The sequence below is a fragment of the Mandrillus leucophaeus genome, unplaced genomic scaffold (assembly GCF_000951045.1).
Source record: "Mandrillus leucophaeus isolate KB7577 unplaced genomic scaffold, Mleu.le_1.0 Scaffold256, whole genome shotgun sequence".
Lineage (NCBI taxonomy): Eukaryota > Metazoa > Chordata > Mammalia > Primates > Cercopithecidae > Mandrillus > Mandrillus leucophaeus.
Window position 1 is genome coordinate 2301659 of NW_012102654.1, and position 22142 is coordinate 2323800.

Consider the following 22142-nt stretch of genomic DNA (forward strand, 5'->3'; position numbering starts at 1 on the left):
GCTGTTGATCTTGGTGTAGTTCCATATTCCCATCTAGTATCATTATGCTTCTGCATGAAGGATTTCCTTTCATATTTTTTGTAGTGCATCTGAGCTTTGTCAGTGACAAATTAAACAAACAACATGTTTCTTGTAGTGCCTGCAGGTGTGCTGGTAATGAATTCTTTCAGCTCTTACACGTCTGAAAAAACTATATTTCACCTTTGTGGTTGAAAGATATATTTACTAGGTTAAGAATTCTAGGTTGACAGTTTTTTTTCTCTCTCTGTGATTTAAAAATGTCACAACTGTCTTTTAGCTTGTATTTTTTCCCCAAAGAGACATCTGTTGTTATTGTTATCTTTGCACCCCTCTACATAATGTTTTCCCCAACTCTGGTTTTTAAGATTTTTTTTATCAGTGGTTTCAAGCAATTTAGTTATAACGTCACTTCATGTAGAATTTCATCATTTTTCTTGTGCTCAGGGTTGAGTTCCGTGGATCTATGGGTCTACGGATTTCACCAAATTTAAGAAAAGTTCAGCCATTACTTAAAATATTTTTTTCTGACCTCCTCTGTTTCACGGGCTCCAATTATACATATACTTGCCACTTGAGGTTTTTCCACAATTCACTGATGTTCTACTAAGTTTTTTCCAGTTTTTTTTCTGTGTGTTTCATTTTGAACTATTGTTTCTTCAAGCTCCCTAATCCTTTCTTCTGTGCCTCGAATCTGCTGTTAATACCAACCAATATATTTTTCAACCCAGACATCATAGTTTCACCTTGAGATGTTTGATATAGGTCTTTTTACACCTTTCAAACACTTAACATTATTTTTATTTGATGTAAAACAAGACTTCTGTTTTCTCAAATGAAAAGACCAAAAGAAGAGATATCATGGGATATCACACCTTTCATATGTCTATTTAACATCTTTTCTCTAGTGTCCTTGGATACATTTCACATACCTGTTTCCATGTCCAGGCCATTGCCTTATGATTCTCTTCAACCAGAAAGTACCCACAGGGAAGACTTCAGCTTTTGGCCACGAAAGGGTACTCATTACCAGAATTGCCCTCCTTCTGTCATAATCAGAAAACAGCATGAAATACTTGCAACTGATCATTTCAGACAAGGGATAATGGGTGGCACAGGGAGGGGAGCCCAGAGCCAGGCAATCTTGCTGAAGTGAGGGGACAAGACTGGTGACAGGAGGCCGTGGCAGCTAGAATTTGCAGGGCACAGTCTCTGAGAGAAGGAAACTACACAGAGAAAGTTCCAGAAAAGTGCATACATTTCTCTCCAGGGAGCCACTCAAGTTCCCTCAGTCAGAGAGGAAAAATTACCCAGGGTACAGAAAGTCCTTCTTCCTGAGGGCTCTTTAGCCTGTTCTAGTTGGGGAAGATGGTGGAGAGGAATAAATAACAAAGCTCCGGTCAGTCAGGAATCCCCTCAGCTCTAAAAAGCTACAGGTTGGGGTAAGGAGAGGAAAAGGGTTAAGGCAAGGCGTGCTCTCCAGAGGGCTAAAGAAGAGCTATTCTAAGAAGACAAGTGACTTACACATTTGACATTTTATAGAAATGTTAGATTAACTGTTGGGCCGGGCGCAGTGGCTCACTCCTGTAATTCCAGCACTTTGGAAGGCCAAGGTGGGTAGGTCACTTGAGGTAAGGCATTCAAGACCAGTGTGGCCAACATGGCAAAACACCGGCTCCACTAAAAATACAAAAATTAGCTGGGCATGGTGGCTCATGCCTATAATCCCAACTATTTGGGAAGCTGAGGCACATGAATTACTTGAACCCAGGAGGCAGAGGTTACAGTGAGCCAAGATCACGCCACTGCACTCTAGCTTGGGAGACAGAGGGAGCCCCTTTCTCAAAAAAAGAAAAAAAAAAAAAAAAGCCAGGCGCAGTGGCTCACGCCTGTAATCCCAGCAGTTTGGGAGGCTGAGGGGGGCAGATCACCTGAGGCCAGGAGTTCGAGACTAGCCTGGCCAACATGGTGAAACCCCATCTCTACTAAAAATACAAAAATTAGCCGGGTGTGGTGGCATGCACCTGTAATTCCAACTGCTCAGGAGGCTGAGGCATGTGAATCGCTTGAATCCAGGAGGCGGAGGTTGCAGTGAGCTGAGATTCAGCCACTGCACTCCAGCCTGGGCGACAGGTCAAGACCCTGTCTCAAAAAAATAAAATAAAATAAAATAAAGAATGACTATCATCACACAATGTCACTGAAGAGACTCTAGGGTTCCCATGGGTGACAAAGTGGTATCTCCTTAGAGACATGTCCAGGGCACAAGAGTGGGTGCATTTAACTATGACACACGTAAGCCCCAAATCAGGCACTCAAGACAGTCAGTCGTCGTGTCTTTTAGATATTAAAGAGGGCGGAAAAAGGTATCACTGCTCTTCTCCATGTAACCTGTTTACAGAATGGGAAATGTCCGGCCTCTGAGCTCAAACCAAGCCATCGCATCCCCTGTGACTTGCACGTATCCCAGATGGCCTGAAGTAACTGAAGAATCACAAAAGAAGTGAAAATGCCCTGCCCCTGCCTTAACTGATGACATTCCACCACAAAAGAAGTGAAAATGGCCGGTCCTTGCCTTAAGTGATGACATTACCTTGTGAAATTCCTTTTCCTGGCTCATCCTGGCTCAAAAAGCTCCCCCACTGAGCACCTTGTGACCCCCACTCGCGCCCGCCAGAGAACCCCCCTTTGACTATAATTTTCCTTTACCTACCCAAATCCTATAAAACGGCCCCACCCTTTTCTCCCTTCGCTGACTCTCTTTTCGGACTCAGCCCGCCTACACCCAGGTGATTAAAAAGCTTTATTGCTCACACAGAGCCTGTTTGGGGGTCTCTTCACATGGACACACATGACAGGAACCATAAAGACTTGGGAGGGTGGGGGCACCACCAGGACTTTTAGAGGAGAAAGAAAAGGGTATTTCCTTTGTGGATTTCCAGAAAGTCAACTTTTCTCTGTTGACTTAGCAAATTATCATGTAGCAATCTCAGCACATTATTCCCAGAGGTGCCACTTCAAGCATGTGACCAGGACTATGCAGTGACCTGGGCCATCCGCACACAGTGTTCAGGTCCTGTACCTGGAATTCCTGCCTATCCTTAGACGATGGGGCCAGTGACTTCACAGACCCAGTACCTAACTCTGGACGATCTTCTGGAACTCCGGAGGGAAGCACACCCCCAACTGAGGACTCTGGAGATGTGTGAAGGAAACAGACAGGTGTTCTTTTCTCTATTGAATGAAAAGCAGTTTTCTTGTAAGATGGGCCTTGGTGATTGTTCTGTTGCTTGGGACCCACTTCCTTTGGTTACCAAATAAGGCTTGAGCCATCACGTTCCTTGTTGTTCTTGGACAAGACCGTGTTATCATCCAGAAGTATTAGGGTGACTTTTCCTATAAGCTGCCGACACTACCAATCCCCACTGAAAAATGATCATATCATCCAATTTCACCAGCCCTCCCCACACTCACCAGGTTTTCAGGAGAAGGAATGTATGTCATGGAAAGCTTGTTAGTGACATGTTTTTGCTTTATTGAAATTCTTTCTTACAAAAGGTCTGATGTATTTTAGGCTAGGCCTAATTTCCTTTAGTCCCTGAAATGCAGGCCCATGGTCATTTCCATGTTCTCTGAAGTAGGTATGTAAACTAGTAGACTTCCATTTTTAAGGTTCACACAGTTTTTAACATTGTTTTTATTTGATGTAAAACAAGACTTATATTTTCCCTAATGAAAAGACCAAGTAAGAGAGTATGTGCGTCTTCATGGAAGCGATAACTGGATTCTTTGCCAGAACCGGGTTGGGAATTTAGTTTGTTCAGTGTGGCATCTTTTATCTTTAGTTTTTTTTTTGTTTTGTTTTTTTGTTTTTAATTTAAATGCAAACCTTGCAATGTGCTGAACTATGTAGTAAAAAGTGCTATGTTTATATATGCATACATATATTGGCTCTGGCAAGGGATGCATGACTACATGCGTGTTATGTAAACATAGCAATTGGTCAGAAGGAGAGTTTCTCATCATTAGGACATTTAAGGAGTAGCAAGCATATTGGAAGCAAGAATGACCTAGGGCCACATTGACTTAGTTGTCAGCCAGGAGTGTTGCTGATCCTATAGCTGGAGGGGCCCAGGTCTCTCCCCAAGCAGGCCAGTGCTCACCTGATATGACAGGTGATCGTGTATCTGAGGCCTATAAGTTTGAGATTCCCCCAAGGTGCGGTGGGTCTATACTCACTTGCTACTAGGTAGCTCCCCTAGTTCTCGAACACATGTATGGCCCAGTTCTGCTCCTCATGTAAAAAGCAGAGCATGATCTCCCTATCTCTAGGAGGAGGCTGCAGATTGCAGATTTGTGGAGGCCCAAGGCCCCTTATTCCTACTCCCCACCCCCAGAGGTTATAGGGAATCTTCATTTCCTTCCACCTGTAGGGTTTCCATTAGGACTTGTGTTTTCCTGACCACAGATTCACACCTGAAGAGGCTTGGAAGATGCAAAATCATCACCTCCAAACAGCTGAGACACACATGACTTGGCTTTAACCGTGACTGCCCAATGCCGGAGCACTGGACTCAGGTTTAACGTGGGCAGCCCCCATGTCACCCTCCACATCAGCTTTCCTCCTACACTGACGGTCGGCCTGGAAGCCAATCATGTTTGACCTTGCACTCACACCCTGGAGGTTCTGAAGTATGCAACTTTCTAGTTACATGCCACACTTTCTAGTTACTGTACACAAGCTTTTTGCTCAGGCCAAGTAAAGACCATAAGTTCAGGTGGGAACATGGTCTCAGTCATTCTGTCTTCTGACTTGCAGGCTAGGTGAATGGACCAGTTAAGTGCTACCTGGAGGTAAGGTCGTATCCAGACTCACATGCCCTGGACCAATGCAGCTAAGTGGATACATAAATTTAGCACCCAAGATACTATTTAGCCTGCCATGGTAGTAATTCAATGTTAGTCTCATTCCCTTCTCCAAATCTAGCTGGATTCCTGCAGGTGACTTGCATTTCCCTCTTGCCCCTACAGATGGCTTCTCCTCTATGTCACTTCCTCAAACTAGCAAATGGGGAGCAGAGGCAGAGTAAAGGGGGGAAATTCATCACTTGACATTGCCTCTTGCTGGGGAGGAAGATGTTGAAACTCTTGGACTAATGGAGGTTTGGGAATCGTCTGAAGAGTAAATGATCTGTACTACCACCCATCCCTGCTGCTGCACTTGTCTCTGACACATTCTCAGCATTCACCTGTAACTAAAAGGCCAAAGGGAACTGGGATATTGAGGCCTGGTGCATGGTGTTCAGAGGCTGGGCAAAGTGGTGATCCAGTTGACCAGGGCTCCTCATGCAGGAACCTGGCGGAAGACAGAGACGGGCAGTAGGTCCCAGAGTTACACTTTGGAGCACATGTTCAAGAGGAAAATGACGACTGGCCCCCACGGTCCTGGGATGCAGGTGTGAGGACTGGGAGTGCTGGATGGGTTGTGGCCGAGGCATGGTCAGGGTGGCCCTGAGCCGTGCCCCACCCCAGGGATGCAGGAAGGATGCTCTGTGCGGGACCCCGAGCTTGGGCTCTGCCCACTTTCAGTGTCTGTTGCATGTCACACTGGCATCTTCAGCATGCCCACAGTTTGTTACCCCCCATTTGGAGAAGCTGCAGCGGAAGATAGTTTCCTCTGTGCCCTTGCAGGCGACGTCATCCATCCAGATCCTCCCAGTGCCTGTGGAGACAGGGAAACACAGCTTCTAAGCAGATACACAGGAGGGCAAGAAGGAGAAGAGAGAGAGCATGACTGTGTCTGCCCTTGACTTGGCTCTGCTGCACACTCAAATCTAGGGGCTTCCAGCTGCCCTCTCCACCTCCCCACAAGACCTCATACTTATTTTCTGGGATTAGTTTCTTGAGGGCAGAATCACAATAATTGATGGTGATGATGGTAGTAGCTATGAATATCGGCTATGTGTCAGGAGCCGGACAACCTCTCCTTTTTAGTGGAATTGTCAGGACTGACTATTAAAGTCTTAAACTCTGTCATTGACTCTCGAAGTACATGGGTAAAATCCCTTTACAAAGAATGTCAAGAGAACATTTAAACCACTCCCCTGTTGTTTGGTTCTAACACATGAACTAAGTGGCTTGAACATATTTTTGTGATGTAGACATTTTCAGCCCCTGTTGTCAAGGGATTGCCATGCAGTGAATCCGGGGCTGGAGCAGGGAGGAGAGGCCCCTTCCACCACCTCCTTGGATGTTGTCTCTTCTCCAGAGCCTCTTCCTGGCCTGGATAGCTGTGGCTCTTACACAATAAGCCCTTTGAGGCAGAGAATGATTTTCAGATTAAACGTCTCCTGGAAGACACATCGGTTTGCAAATTACCCAGGAAAGGGCTGCAAGCTCCAGGGCTCTGTGGGATTAGTCACACCCAAAGCAAATAAAGACTAACAAATAAAGAACAGTTCCAAGGTGACCCAGCCCAAATGCATATATAGGATCTTGAAACTCTAGCTGGTGTTTCACCAGGGGTTCTGGCTCACGTCCAGTCATGGGAGGACCCATACAATGGGAACAGGGTCATCGAGGGAGGAGCAGTGCATATCTGCAGTGACATCAACACTGCGGGGGATCATTCCCAGAGGAATTTGCCAGCAAACCCTCTCTGCTCCTCCCACCACCAGGCAGAGGCTAGAACTCCCGTCGGCTCTGAGTACCAATCATTGCTTGAGCTTTAGAACTGATAGCTGATTACTCAAGGTGCAGTCTGAGGACCAGTGCTGTCAACATCACCGGAGAGCTTGTTAGAAAAGCAGACACACAAAATCTTCCTTCACCTTAATCTCTCCCACTCTAGGTTCCCACACTGCCCCTAACCCCGCTCGAAGCAGCCCTGAGAAACATCGCCCATTATCTTTCCATACCATCCCCCAAAATTTTTGCTGCCCCAACACTTCAACACTATTTTATGTTATTTTTCTTATTAATGTAAGAAGACAGGAATGTCAAGCCTCTGAGCCCAAGCTAAGCCATCATATCCCCTGTGACCTGTACGTATACATCCAGATGGCCTGAAGTAACTGAAGAATCACAAAAGAAGTGAAAATGGTCTGTTCCTGCCTTAACTGATGACATTACCTTGTGAAATTCCTTCTCCTGGCTCACAAGCTCCCCCACTGAGCACCTTGTGACCCCTGCCCCTGCCCGCCAGAGAACAACCCCCTTTGACTGTAATTTTCCACTACCCACCCAAATCCTATAAAACAGCCCCACCCCATCTCCCTGTGCTGACTCTCTTTTCGGACTTAGCCTGCCTGCACCCAGGTGAAATAAACAGCCTTGTTGCGCGCGCGCGCGCGCACACACACACACACACACACACACACACAGAAAAGCAGACTCTTGGCCAGGTGCCGTGGCTCACGCCTGTAATCCCAGCACTTTGGGAGGCTGAGGAGGACAGATCGTTGAGATCAGGAGTTCAAGACCAGCCTGGTCAACATGACAAAATCCTGTCTCTACTAAAAACACAAAAATTGGGTGGGCGTGGTGGCACATACCTGCAATCTCCGCTACACAGGAGGCTGAGGCAGGAGAATCACTTGAACCTGTGAGGCGGAGGTTACAGCGAGCCGAGATCATGCCACTGTACTCCAGCTTGGGTGACAGAGCAAGACTCAGTTTCAAAGACAAAACAAACAAACAAACAAAAAACCAAATTATTGAGTCCTCTGTGTGCTCAGTACCATTCTGATGAACAGAAAGAAAGACAAAACAACAGATGCAAAGGATTTCTGCCTTATGGAGCTAACGTTCGAGCTTCTATGTGTTTATTTATTCATAGTAGGAAAAAGTTACGCTGAATCCTACAGGCTTCCATCTGTACCTCACACATAGAAGGCAGGAGGGCTATTTAACAGGTATTTAAGAGAGGGAAACTGAGGCCCCAGAAAGACTGAGTGACATCTCTAAGTATGTAACTATTGAGGGGAAGAGGCCCTGATCTGGCCTCTCATGTTCGGCCAGTGCAGTCTTTTCTCCTCATACAGCCACAGTGCACAGCCCGTAACACTCAGCCAGGGCACGGCAAACCATGAGCCAGGTCTGGCCAATGCCTGCTTTTATAAATAAAGTAGTATTGGAACACAGCCCCATCCATTTGATTGCATATTGGCTAAGGTTGTTTTCCCACTCCAACTGCAGAACTGAGTAGCTGTGACAGAGACCACCTGGCCCACAAAGCTTAAAATATTTGCTATCCAGCACTTTATGGAAAATGTTGGCTGATCCTTGCACTAAAGCTATTTCCCAATATTTGAATCTTATCTTAGATAAAAGGACAAGAGGAGGTAATAATGCTATAATTAGAAGTGAACACTCCTAATTTTGTCTGCCTGTTCCCACCTACAATCTATCTGATGTGCACCCATCCTCACCTCCTTTTCCAACTGTCTGTCTCCCTGGGAGATGCTCCCAGCTGCGCTAGGTCACACTCCCTTCCGCGGCCTCCCGGGCCTCCCTCCAGTCATCACCCTTCCACCTCTCCATTTGCATCACTCCAACACCTCCTGGACCAATTTAAAATTTAGAACATCTTCAAGGCCCTCCCATTTGGGTCTTTCCTTGGCTTCCTCCATGCAAACAGAAAATCTGATTACTATGCCCTGTCCAGGAGAAATTTTATGGTGCCAGACCCCTGGGAGAACTGTCAGAGCTTGGAGACACGGAGGACTCAGGTTTGGCAGGCACTGGAATTCCTTCCTTCCTTCTATTCTTCCTTCCTCGCTCCCTTCATTCTTCCTTCTTCCCTCCCTCTGTTCCTCCCTGCCTCCCTTCCTTCCTTCACTCCTCCCTCCCTTTCTTCCTACCTTCTCTCCCTCCTTCCTTTCTTCCCTTCCACATGTATCCAGCTCCTCTTATGCCCCAGGTAGTTTTGGGATTTGGAACTATAAAGGTGAAGCCCTCAAGATGTTTCCATATATCGCAGGGATCAGGAGAGTATAAGAAGTGCTGTGATAGAGAAAAATGTGATGGGAGCATAGAGGAGGGTTATTCCCATCTTGGGGGTGAGGGAGCATGGAAGGAGCCAGTGTGGAGAGGTATGGGTTGGGCAGGAGGCGGATGAAGAAGATCCTTGGGTGCTGAGCTAGGGAAACCTAGCTTGATTCTGAGAGCGATAAAAATCCTTTGAGGATCCAGGCAGGGAGTGAGGTGACCAGGCACTCATTTTAGAAAGATCCCTAACAGTTTGAGACCAGCCTGGGCAATATAGCAAGACCCCATTTCTCCAAAATAATAAAATGAAATAATTAGCTTGGCGTAGTGGCATGCGCCCGTGGTCCCAGCTACTCTGAAGGCTGAGGCAGGAGGATTGCTTGAGCCTGGGAAGTCGAGGCTGCAGCAAGCTATGACTGCACCACTGCACTCCAGAGGGTGCACTCCATGGGTGACAGAGGGAGACCTCATCTCTTAAAAAGAGAAAAAAAGAAAGAAAGATCCCCAGCATCCACAAGAAGGAAGGTCACAGGAGCTAGCCTGCAGGTGTGGTGGCCGTGAGGAGTGGCTCCTGGAGGATTACAGCCTCTACTGCCCCCATCTCCACCCCACACCTGTAGATAAGTGTGCACAACGGAGCCTGTGCGTGCTAACTGCTTGACATGCAGGAACTCCTTTAGCATTTATGGTAATTCTTCAACAGCGGAAAAACTGAAGCTTAGAGAGGGTACGGAATCTCGTCAAGGTCTCCAGCTACAAGTGGCAGATCCGGGATTCTGACGTGGGTGGTTTGATTCCAGGGCTGGGGCGCTAACCACTGCTCTACCTGCTAATCTCCTAAGGGGAGGACAGCAAGAATGACGAGGTGGGGACAGGTTCAAGGAACGCCAGAGGGGTGAATACTGGTGGGATCTGCAGGACTTTGGGACCAACCTGATGCGGGGAGAGGGAGTGGTGACAGGGAAGAGGTGGCCATGGTTCTGGCTGGGATGGGGTCTGACTGGTAGGATGGCTCTGGTGATGGTGATGAGTGATGCACAGGATCTGGTGGGAAGGAGATGTGTGCAATTGTGACAGCTGCTGTTGGAGGAGCCCATGGGGTTGTGCAGCTGTCAGGAAGGTCACTGGACACCCGGGTCTGGAGCTCCACTGAGCACTATGACAGAGGGAAGAGCTGGGGGTGACTGCAGCTCCAGGTGTGGAGGCAGCCTCCAGAGAGAGTGTGCAGAACCCAAGGGCAGTGGAGGTGGGGCGTTGGGGGTGCTGGGGAGAGGAAACTGACAGGAAGGAGGGGCGTGAGAAGAAGGCTAGGAGACAGAGTGAGAGAGACCTGGGAGGCTCCTTCAGGCTCAACAGCGGACGAGCTGGGAGTGGGGTTGGGGCACCAGTGGGTAGGATGCTGGCAGGGTGGCTCTGCCTGCCGCCAGGGGTGACAGCCTTCCCTCCTCTCGGTCCCATGGCTACAACAGCATTAGAACCCTTGGCACTTGGTTTAGAATCCCCCTCTACACTACTCGTGCTGTGGCCAGGGCTGGGCTTGGTCAGCTCTGCCCCTCAGCCCTGTAGCTAGCCTGGTCTATGGCAGGTGCCTGGAAACTGCTTGTAGAGAGGAGGAGGAGAACATGGGTGGAGTCTGTGCTGGCAGAAAGCCTCAGTTATGCCAGCCCTCCCCTGCCCAGGCCCCTACGGCCCCCTGTATACCACTAGTGACACCTGGCCTGCAATCAGCCAAGGTCTTGAATAGCACCTGAGACCCATTAGGGCACCGTGATAGGGAAATAATGGTGCAAAAAATAGGGCATTCGTGAAACCAAGTCCAGCTTCCCATCGACCAGTTTAAAGAATCAAGTGGCAAGCTTAGAGCTTCCCCACATGTGTCAGGAGGAACAGAGATCAGGGGAGTGAAAGAAGCCACAAAGTCTACAGGATCGCTGGTCTGGCACTCTAAGCCCACCCACTGCCTTTTCACCAACTGGCAGAGTCAGGCTAACATGACCTGTGATCTTCAAACTACCTATTCTGACTCCTTGAAAATAATTTATAATGTTTTTCCTCAAAAGGTTTTACTGTCACTTATTAGGAGGAAGCCTTCTTTGGAGTTCGAAATGGGAATTTGAGGACTGTTCCTATTCTACCTAACAACAGCGGTGGTTTTCCTTAGCCAAAACCAGCCGGAATCCAGCCCCCAGCCTTAGGTGGGAGAACAGTATTCTTTCCTGGTGGGCTGCCCTTCGTGGTACCAGACCCCTTTGAACTCGCCCAGCAAATTCTGGCCCTTAAGACTGCACTCCCTGCCAGCTGGCTTGACAGATTTCACCAAGGGTCACTTTCAGTCAATTACCTATGAGATCTATGGGATGAGATTTGGACCAAGAACTGCAGCAACCCCTGGTGGGGATGAAGAGAAAGGTGGCGGGAAGAATGCAAGCTTCCACCTCCAGTCTGGATATGACCTGGCTCTGAGTCCCCATCTGGAAGGGACATGCCACTTTCTCCCCTCTCCCTGTGCCATGGGTCCCTGTAGCCATTTAGCACAGCGGGTTGGACAGCGATGACCTCAGGCAAGACAGCAGGTACGCCGGGCTCTGCTCCGTGGCGTGGGGAGCCCTGCCGTCAGCGGGCTGCCGTCCGCGGGTCACCAGGGCGCCTGGTAACTGGGTGTGAGAGGATCAGCCCCAATTCCTCCCCACACCCATCTGGTCTTCTCCACAGGTGAGCAGCAGCATCTTAAATCCCAGGGGGCCCAGGCTGGGAGACCCATCCCAGAGCCCGCAGGCCCTTTGGTTACAGACAGGACACCAAGACCCAGAGTGCAGAAGCGACAGGGTCAGGACACGCCGTTGAGGGACAGCTCACTACTGAATGAGTGTGGGGAGTACCAGGTTTGTGCACGTGGGACCATTGTTTTAGTTGTGCGTCAACACAAGAGTCTCTGATTCTTTCCATCAGGAAACGAATGCAGGGTTCGAATCAGCCATCTACCTAAGAAGGGTCTGTGCCCCTTCCTCAGAGTCTGTTGTGCCATCTGTAGGAAGGTCAATGTGCTTCAGCATGTCAAAAGGAAAGCAACCAAAATGATGAAGGCTTTCCAAATCTTGTCATATGGGGACAAGATGAATACTGAGGATTTTCACCTGGAGAAGAAAAGACTCAGAGAGGCAGAGACAGCTCAGCAGAGTGGTTCAAATACAGACTCCTAAGATACCTGCTTGAGTCTAAATTCTGGGTCTGACATTTGCTAGCTGTGTGACCTTGGGCAAGTCACTCAACCTCTCTGTGTTTTTATTTCCTCATTTGAAAAACTGGGATGGCTGCGCACGGTGGCTCATGCCTGTAATCCCAGCACTTTGGGAGGCGAAGGTGGGTGGACTGCTTGAGCCCAAGAGTTTGAGACCAGTCTGGGCAACATAGTGAGACCTCATCTCTATTAAAAGTAAAAAGTTAGCTGAGGATGGTCAGTAGTCCCAGCTAGTCAGGAGGCTGAGGTAGGAGGATCGCTTGAGCCCGGGTGATCAAGGCTGCAGTGAGCCATGACTGCACCATTGCACTCCAAACTAGATCCTGTTCCCCTCCTCAAAAAAAGAAAGAAAAAAGAAAAACAGCAATGATACCTGTATACTTCATAGTGCTGTAAAGATGAAATGGGTGAATATTTGTTACATGTTGAGAACATAGCCTGGCACAGAGTGAGTATCATATCAGTGTTAATGATAAAAGCATAACAGAGCCATGAGAACAAGTTATAAAGGTCTGAGGAGCTAGCCAGGGGGAGAGAGACCACAGCAGCTGTGCCTGGGACATAGGACTGGGGAAGGCTGGTATGGGACACCACCAGGAGACCGGACTTAGATTCAGGGAAAGGAAGAATGTTCTAATCATCAGAACTGTCTGATGACCACCGGAGGTGGTTGCCTGGGGCAGAGCAGTGAGTTCTCATTGCAGCAAGCATTCGGGGAGAGGCTGGGGACCTTGCAGAATTGCAGTGGAAGGGACTCCGGCTTTGGAGGGGGGCCCAGTCCTAGGATGTGCAGGCCCTCTCCCATGTCCTTTACCCTCAGAGCGCCTTACCTTGCCCGAATCGAGCTGTGCGGTACACCTCCTCCACGCCGCGAAAGCCGAGCATGCGGCACACCACATCTCCGTCCTTCTTGTCCCAGCCGTCGTCACACACGGTGCCCCAGCGCCGGTCGTGGTACACTTCCACGCGGCCCTCGTGCGGGCCTGAACCGTTCACCAGACGGATCATCATCGGGGCCTCCACGCCACCTGCCAGAGCAGCCGACTGTCACTACCCAGCTCTGGACACACCAGGACCCGCCCCCAGGGGCCTTCTGTGACTCCCCATATCCCTGGGTAGGAGGAAGAGAGGGCTGGGGCCCAGCTATATCAAGACTTCAGCCCCCAAATCTCCCTGTGCCTCGCCTGCCCTTTGCCAGCCTTCTCTCCACCTAAAAAAAAAAAAAGCTTTTTAACAGTACGGTGCTGATACAAAAACAGACACACAGACCAATGGAACAAAATAGCCCAGAAATAAAGCTACACACCTACAGCCATCTGATCTTCGACAAAGTTGAAAAAATAAGCAGTGGGGAAAGGACTCCCTATTTAATAAATGGCGCTGGGATAGTTGGCTAGCCGTATGCAGAAGAATAAAACTGGACCCTTACCTTTCACCTTATACAAAATCATATAAGTCAAGATGGATTAAAGATTTAAATTTAAGACCTCAAACTGTAAGGATCCTAGAAGAAAACCTGGGAAACATTATTCTGGACATTGGCCTTGAAAAAGAATTTATGATTAAGTCCTCAAAAGCAAGTGCAACAAAAACCAAAATTGACAAGTGGACAAGTGGGACCTAATTAAACTAAAGAGCTTCTGTACAGGAGGAAAAAAAACCCAAAAAACTATCAACAAAGTGAACAGACAGCCTACAGAATGGGAGAAAATACTATTTGCAAACTATGCATCCAACAAAGGTCTAATATCTGGAATCTATAAGGAACTTAATTCAACAAGCAAAAAACAAATAACCCCATCAGAAAGTGGGCAAAGGAGGGGCCAGGCTTGGTAGCTTATACTTATAATCCCAGCGCGTTCGGAGACCAAGGCAGGAGGATCACTTGAGGCTAGGGCTTCAAGACCAGCCTCAGACTGGGCAGCATGGGGAAACCCTGTCTCTACAAAATAATAATAAATTAGCCAGGCACAGTAGCCCATGCCTGTGGTCCTAGCTACTCGGGAGGCTGAGGTGGGAGGATCACTTAAGCCTGGGAGGTTAAGGCTGAGTGAGCCATGTTTGTGCCACTGCACTCCAGCATGCATGACAAAGGAAGACCCTGTCTCAGAAAAAAAAAAAAAAAAGTGGGCAGGAGACATGAACAGATATTTCTCAAAAGAAGATATACAAGCAGCCAACAAACATGAAAAAATGCTCATCATCACTAATCATCAGAGAAATGCAACTCAAAACGACGATGAGATACTGTCTCATACCAGTCAGAATGGCTATTATTAAAAAGTCAAAAAACAACAGATGCTGATGAGCCTGTGGAGAAAAGGGAATGCTTATACTGTTGGTGGGAATGTAAATTAGTTCAGCCACTGTGGAAAGCAATTTGGAGATTTCTCAAAGAACTTAGAACTATCATTTGACACAACAATCCCATTACTGGGTATACATCTGAAGGAAAATAAGCCATTCTACCAAAAAGACACATACACTCATAAGTTCATTGCAGAACTATTCACAATAGCAAAGGCATGGAATCAAGCTAAGTGCCCATCAGCAGTGGATTGAATAAAGAAAATGTGGTACATATACACCATAGAATACTATGCAGCCATAAAAAAGAACAAAATAATGTCCTATGCAGCAACATGGATGCAGCTGGAGGCTGTTATCCTAAATGAATTAACACAGGAACAGAACACCAATACCTCATATTCTCACTTTTAAGTGGGAGCTAAACACAGGGGTGGGGGCAGGAATACAAGATGGGGGAGGGTAGAAGAGGGGTAAGGGTTGAAAAACTAACTACTGGGCACTATGCTCACTACCTGGGTGACAGGATCATCTATACTCCAAGCTTCAGGATCACGCAATATACCCAGGTAACAAACCGGCACAGGAACCCCCTGAATTCAAAATAAAAGTTGGAATAATAAACAATAAAATAAAATAGCCTTTTTTAAAGAGTAGTTTTAGGTTCACAGAAAAATTGATTGAAAGGTACAGAAAATTCCTGTATACACCACCCCTCCCCCTACACACAGCCTCCCCCAATATCAACATCCCCCGAGAGTGGTGCATTTGTTACACTCAATGAACCTACACTGATGCATCATCATCACCCAGAGTCCACAGTTTACATTTGGGTTCACTCGTGGTGCTGTGCATGTGATGGGTTTGGACAAATGTATAAAAACGTGTATTCGCCATTACGATATCATACGGAATCTTTTCACTGCCCTAAAAGTCTCCTGTGCTCCACCTATTCAGTGGGACTATTCATGTCTCCCTCCTCCCTACCTCTGGCAACCACTGATCTTTTTACTGTCTCCATAGTTTTGCCTTTTCCAGAATGTCATAGTTGGAATCATACAGTATGCAGCCTTTTCAGATTGGCATCTTTCACTTAGTAATAAGTGAGTGAACCTTCATGGAAGGTTCCTTCATGTCTTTTCGTGGCTTGATAGCTCCTTTCTTTTTAGAACTGAATGATATTTCATTTTCTATGTGCACCATAGTTTACTCATCCATTTACCTACTGAAAAACATCTTGGTTGCTTCAAAGTTTTTGCCTGGATGAATAAAGCTGCTGTAAATATCCATGTGCAGGTTTTCATGTGGATGTCAGTTTCAGCTCATCTGGGTAAATATCAAGGAGTGTGATTACCAGATTTATCTCCACTGTTTGAGACCCGGTGACTAGCAGCCTTGCCTGCCAGGGAGGAGGGTGTAGGAGAAATAGGAAGCCAAGGATGGTTAAGGCTTTGTGGGCAGGTAGCCTTGCTGTGTCCCGGGAAATGTCTTAGCCCTGATTTGGTCGTTCATGTTCACTTTCCCACTAGGTTGTGAGTGTGAAAGTGCTTTAAGCCAGAGAGAGCCAGTTGTGAATTTTGGTTCTGCCACTTACTATCTGCAACTGTGAGACACATTGGTTCATCAAATCTGAGATGCCACCTGTTGTAACGGGCACCTCACTGTTTTATATGCCACTAAGAAGGAAAAAACTCTGGTGTAGGTGGCAAATTATGTCAAGTGCCAGATGCTTCCTGATTTCACAGATATGTAAATGTGTGTCACAGAATCAATGAAACATGGCAATAGATGTGAAGAGCTCAGAATAGCACCTGGCACATAGTAGACCCTTTCAACCTGAATGACTTTAAGTTAGCCTCACAACCTCTCTAAGGGCATTTCCCCAACTTGCGACATGGGAACAACATCCACACTGCAGGACTGTCATGCAAACACAACGCAACAAAGTTAAAGGGCTCTGGGCACACTCCTGGCCCATGGAAGCATCAGCAATGCGGGTCTCTTCCCCCTTCTCTGAGGGCTGAGCCCCTGCCACATTGATCTCTAAACTCAGTGCTTAGCACACAGCCTGGCTGGAGGAAATGAAAAATCAAAGTTTGCAGAATGGAGTAGAAAGTCATTTCTGAGCATTACAATGCATTTGTTCTCCAAGGGGAAATGTTGGTGACTCAAAGAACACCAGAGCAACTGAAAGAAGCCTTTGGATCATCACAAAGCCAGGGTTTGGCTGGGAAGCCATGGTCTCAGGGCAATACACATGGTCAGTGCCAGAGCTGGGATCACAGCTTGGGTTTCCTGATGCGTCTTCCCATATCCTTTTCACCATCCTGCCTGCCCCACTACTCTTGGGGGCTATTTCCCCTGCTGGCACCTGACCTGAGCGTCCTCACTTGATAAGATACTGGAGCGATCAGTGGGTCTTTTCAAGATCATTAGGAACACCAGATTCCACAGCCAATCCAGACCTACTGAAAGAGAATCTTGGTGGCAACAGTGAGGGATCTATGTTTTTCCAAGTGTCCCAAATAATTCAGAGATAATTGGTTCGTGGGCTGTGGACTGGCATTTGGATTAGACGATCCATCAGCAAGGTTCCTTCTAGCTCCAACCCTCAGTAATCCAAGGTCAGAGAAGAAATCAAGGTCATCTCTTTTTAAAGCCAGAAACCACTGGTGTCATGTGGGTGGGGATGGACATTGTACTGGAACCCAGTGACAAGTGGGTGACACAATGCAGGAAAATCCTATGTGAACTACCAGAGAAAATAACAAACCTACTCAAGCCCTGCTACCAATAAACGCGGCACTCTTGGACTTTTGTTTTTCCTTTATCTTTTATTTGGCCAAGTGGGCTGGAAGGAGCGTCCTTTTAATGACTGTGATTTGGCAAAGACCTTCATAGGTCCTGAAGGAGATGGCAGAATTGACATCTGTGCCCCATGAGAAAGGAGAGAACTCAGAACTGGCCACATGCCTGGGCCAAGAAAACCCTAGAAAATTCTGCAGAGGCACCAAAGAAGCCACCAGGAAGCGACCCCAGTCCCAGGAAGGATGCTAAAGACTACAGCGAGAGCACCAGCGATGCCTCCTCTCGATATTGGATGTATTTGCTGTGGATCCTGCATCCCTGGCCAGGTGACCGTTCTCTCCGTACAGACTGCAAATACAAACTCATACAGGCTGTCCCCAAACAGGCTGAGGCCGCATGAGAGAAGAGAGATCCTGGAGAAGAAAAACATGGAGAGGAGCTGGAATTCAGAGGCTGGGTCTGACACCAAGAAACTCCCTGGGAGCGGTAAGGACAGGCTAACCTGCAGCCAGCAGCACCAAGGGGGACCTGGCTGCTGTGTGGGGGCTTGGCCCTGGGTTGGCTGAGGCCAGGCTGTCAGCTCTGGTTTCTCACAGACTTGCCTCACCTCTGGCTGCACCAGGGGGCCTACAACAGAAGCCACAGTGTGGAGTCAGCAAGTAGGGCAAGAAGTGGCAGGAGGATGCTGTGAGTCCCAGAGCAGGCCAGGCAGAGGTCACGTGTGGGGTCAAAACAACAAGAAGAGTCTGGGTGTGACTAGGCAGCCAAGGCAGACGGTTGGAGCCTCCCTGACTTAGCCTCTCTGTTCTGGCCAGCCTGAACTCACTTTGTGCACCTACTTGTTTAGCCAAGTAAGTGACTAAGAGTCTATTAGACAGCTATGGATATGCCCATGAACAGAGTCCCTGCCCTCATGGAGCTGACATTCTAGGGAGAGTCTGGCAATACAGCTAGTCAACAAAAACAGAACCATAATCATAGCCAAGCGGTGATAAGAGCATAGATGGGAACAGAAGCACAGGAAGGAAGTACAGAGTGAGGCAGGAACTATTGTGGGCAAGTGAACAAAGGAGTGGAGAGTAACGGCAGGCACCTTCTTGGCGGAGTGGAGGAGGTAGGGAATGAGAGAGAGGGCAGGCACCATCTTGTCCAAGTGGACAAGGAAGGAAATGAGAGCGAGGGCAGCCACCATCTCGGACAGGTGGACAAGGGAGGGACTGAGAGGGCAGGTACTATCTTGGACAAGTGAACAAGGAAGAGGGTGCAGAGTGAGGAGTGAGAGCAGGTGCCATTTTGGATGGGTAGAGAAGGAAGGTCTTGAATGGAGACCTGAATGAGCTGAGGAAGGACATGGACTCCCTCACCTCGGAAAACCCCTTTCTATACTCTGGCCTAAGCTTTCCTTGTCTTTTAGATCTCAGCTTAGATGCCTCTTCTCCTTTCCTGGTCCCCACACCCAACAGGGCCCCTGCTAGGTGCATGCTTATAGCTTTGTATCATAATTGGCTACTGCTATTTACTTTCTTAGGACACTGTGAGCCTTCTGAGGATCACATGACCTGGTACAGGGCCCAGTGCACTGAGATGCCCAGCCTGTGCAAAGGGAAGGTGTGCATGAATGGACTAATACATTAATACTCATTAATACAGACCCAGATGGGCAGGTGCTGTCTGGAGGGCATGGCTCCCCAGAGTCCAGGGTTTTGGTGGCAACCTGAATGGAGAATCCACCATCAGGGCCCCAAATCTTCAGCATCCTCTTTATTACATCACAACACTTCTAATCACACACTTGCTGCCTTCTCTACTTGAGATGGCTCTGGATTCTGGACCTGGAGCTCAGGCTATTACAATGACTGTACATCTCAAGTGAGAGAATGGGGACATGGCTGTCAAATGATCATGGTGGTTGCAAGGGGAAGTCTGGAAAATGTCATTTGGATGCTGAAATACTGAAATTTCCAAGAGGTCTCAATGTATATGGAAGTGACAGAAGAATATTTGGAAACAAGACACCTTCAAAAAATTGAAAACATATGATAACCATAATTATGGGACGCATAGCATCAATTTCAAGGATGTCTCTGGTCCATGGCCCATGCTCACCATGCACCAAGCAAAGTCATGGCCTGCAGGGCTCCTCATGGTCTCCTCAGTAGGGACCACATTGATCTCAGGAACTGAAAAGTGCCCTCAAGGGAGAAAAAGAACTAGAGAGCACGTGGGTGAGGCTGGACAAGGCACCACTCCACCCAGACCCCAGTGTCAGTTCATCAAGCACGGAGGCCTGCTCCTCACCACCTGTCCCCAGACCCCCAGACCCAGGGCTTCCCCCCATGGTGGAGGGCCGCCTGCCCACAGGGTCGACAGATGCTGCCTGCCCCAGCACGGTCAACACAAATCTGAAAGCCACACCTTCTCCCCTGGACTCACCCAAATTCAGAGGTCACATTTTGTTCTAGCTCCACTTCACAGAGCATGGCCCCAAGCTGTGGATTTTGCATCCTTTTCTCCCCACCCACAAAATCTCAACTCTGTGACCACCTCTCTGGGAAACCACAGGCTGGGGTTTGACTTGCTTATGATGTAGGCTGCCCCGATTCAGGAACTTGGAGTCTAAATTCAGAAACTCGTGTCTCTGGCCTCCTTTGTCCCTGAAGAGGTATAGGGGAGGCCGGCAGGCAGCCAGGAGCCTTTCCCAGAGCTGAGCAATGAGGTCACCTCCAGCAACACACTTGGGGAATCACCAATGCCCTCCAGCAGCGACTACCCTCTAGCCTGAGAAGGACGTCATGATTTAAGAGGTTTGGGTTTCTGTGGGCAGAGGGTTTAAACTCTGCTTTTTCCCAGCAGTTTCTGCCCCAGGTCAAAGCTTTCCCATCAAGCAACCAACCGCCACTGGGAAATGCTCTTGCCCCACAATGTGTCAGCCCCCACTTAATCAGACACAGTGACTGACAGACAGCCTCAGCCTGGTCCGTGACTTCCCCAAGACTCTTCCTGTCAGTCCAGGGAGCTTCCTTCTCAGATGCCCCACAAGAGGGTCCCTGCAGGGGGAACGGGGCTACTGGAGTCAGGGAGATGCCTCTCTCTGCACATGGCAGTGGAGGAAAATGGGAGACAGGGATTCTTGATTGTGGGAAATTCAGACACTCCTAGGCTCCAAAGCAAGAGCAGATGCTCCAGATAGAGAGCAAAGGGCAAGAGAGCTGATGATGAGCAATGGAACCCCAGGCTTTTGAGGTTGCAGCCACGTCCCCTTGTAACTGCCCTTCAATGACTACAAGGCCCCTTCACCTCCTCCTTGGCATTACACCGCATTGAGCCCTTGAAAATCCTTCCTGTGCAATGAGGATCAGCACCCCGGAAGAAAACCCTGCCCCATACCACTCCTGTGTGGATATCTGATTTGCATCCCTTAGGTGAGGGCGTTAGGTGCAAGAGGAAAAGAGATGATCATGCTTTTCCTCTTGTTCTGAATCCCTAACCTGCAGACTGGGGTCTGCCCACCCATGCCTTTGCGGTTTGCAAGTTGAGAGGATGGTACTGGCTACAAGGCTGGTCCTCACCAGCTCTGTGCAGGAATGGCACCGGTACATAGCATCACTTGGCAGGGAAACCCAAGCTTAAGGGAAACACCAAGAGCTGTTCCTTACTAAAAACAAGGGGAGGCTGTTCTTGACAGCTTGTTCCAATCCCCATCCCACAAGGCTTTGGCAGAGCTTTTTCTTGTAATGCCCACCCCTGCCCCCATAGCAGAGACACCCAGATGTCCACAGGGTTCATCTCTGTTCCTCTTTTCCCTGCTGCCCCAGAATTGGGGACCGTGAGCCTGAGATGGAGCAGGGACCCCTCTTAGGAGCTGCCAGGCCCCCAAACATGGAAATAAAAGAACATCTTGAGTTTCTTCAAGGGAAATTCTAGGCACCTAGCTAGCCCCAAGAAGTAAATGAGCAACTTGATAAGAAAGAAAGTAATAGTAGCTTAAAATAATAGTCAAAGAAGTTAGAGTCATCAGATGTTTGGCTTTCTATAGAAACCAAAGAGAACATCTTAACATATGTCCCTGAGGTGCTTTTCAGAAACCCAGCTAGATGTTTTTCAGAAACCTAGAACCAAATGGATTTGCTGGCATGTAGACCTCGAATGAGGAGAAACTGAGGCCTGAACTCTGATTGACGGACTTGTTGTTTTTTTTTGAGACAAGGTCTGGCTCTGTCACCCAGATTGGAGTGCAGTGGTGTGATCTCAGCTCACTACAACCTCCGTCCGCCAGGCTCAAGCCATCCTCCCCTGCCTCAGCCTCCCAAGTAGCTGGGACTACAGGGTGCGTGCTGCCATGCCCAGCTAATGACTATGTTCTTTATTCTTTATTCTCCACTGCCATAGAATAAAGGGAAATTCCAGGCACCTAGCTATCTCTGAGGACCTGGAGGAAGTCACATCCACAGGTCAGACCTTAACATTTCTTTCTGCTGAACCCAAGATTTTAGACAAAATTTCCCTTCCCTAGCCGATTGCAAATCAGAAAGTCTTTGAAGCCATGTATGACCTGTAAGCCCTTGCTTCTAGATTTCCCACCTTTTTAGGCCAAACCAATGTATAACATCCATGTATTGATTTACAAATTTGCCTGTAACTTCTGCTTTCCTGAAATTTACCCCTGCCTTTAAACAGCCTTGCTTGTAAGCCATCCAGGAAGTTGAGTCTTAAGCGTGAGCTACCAGATTCTCTTTGCTTGGTGCCCTGCAAATAAACACCATGCTTCCTCCCACTGCACAAT

At 48.2% G+C, this 22142-nt stretch overlaps 1 protein-coding gene across 1 annotated transcript in view; it reads right to left on the bottom strand.

The window, feature by feature from the left end:
• Positions 1–3535: 3535 nt before the first annotated feature.
• Positions 3536–22142, bottom strand: part of SCARA5 (scavenger receptor class A, member 5) — a 139688-nt gene continuing 121081 nt past the window's right edge. Inside the window, exons 8-9 of the mRNA XM_011983884.1 lie at positions 13075–13272; positions 3536–5740 (exon numbers count right to left, since the gene is read on the bottom strand). Coding sequence (XP_011839274.1) covers positions 5604–5740; positions 13075–13272 — 335 coding nt within the window. The 3' untranslated portion in view covers positions 3536–5603. The remainder of the gene's footprint in view (positions 5741–13074; positions 13273–22142) is intronic.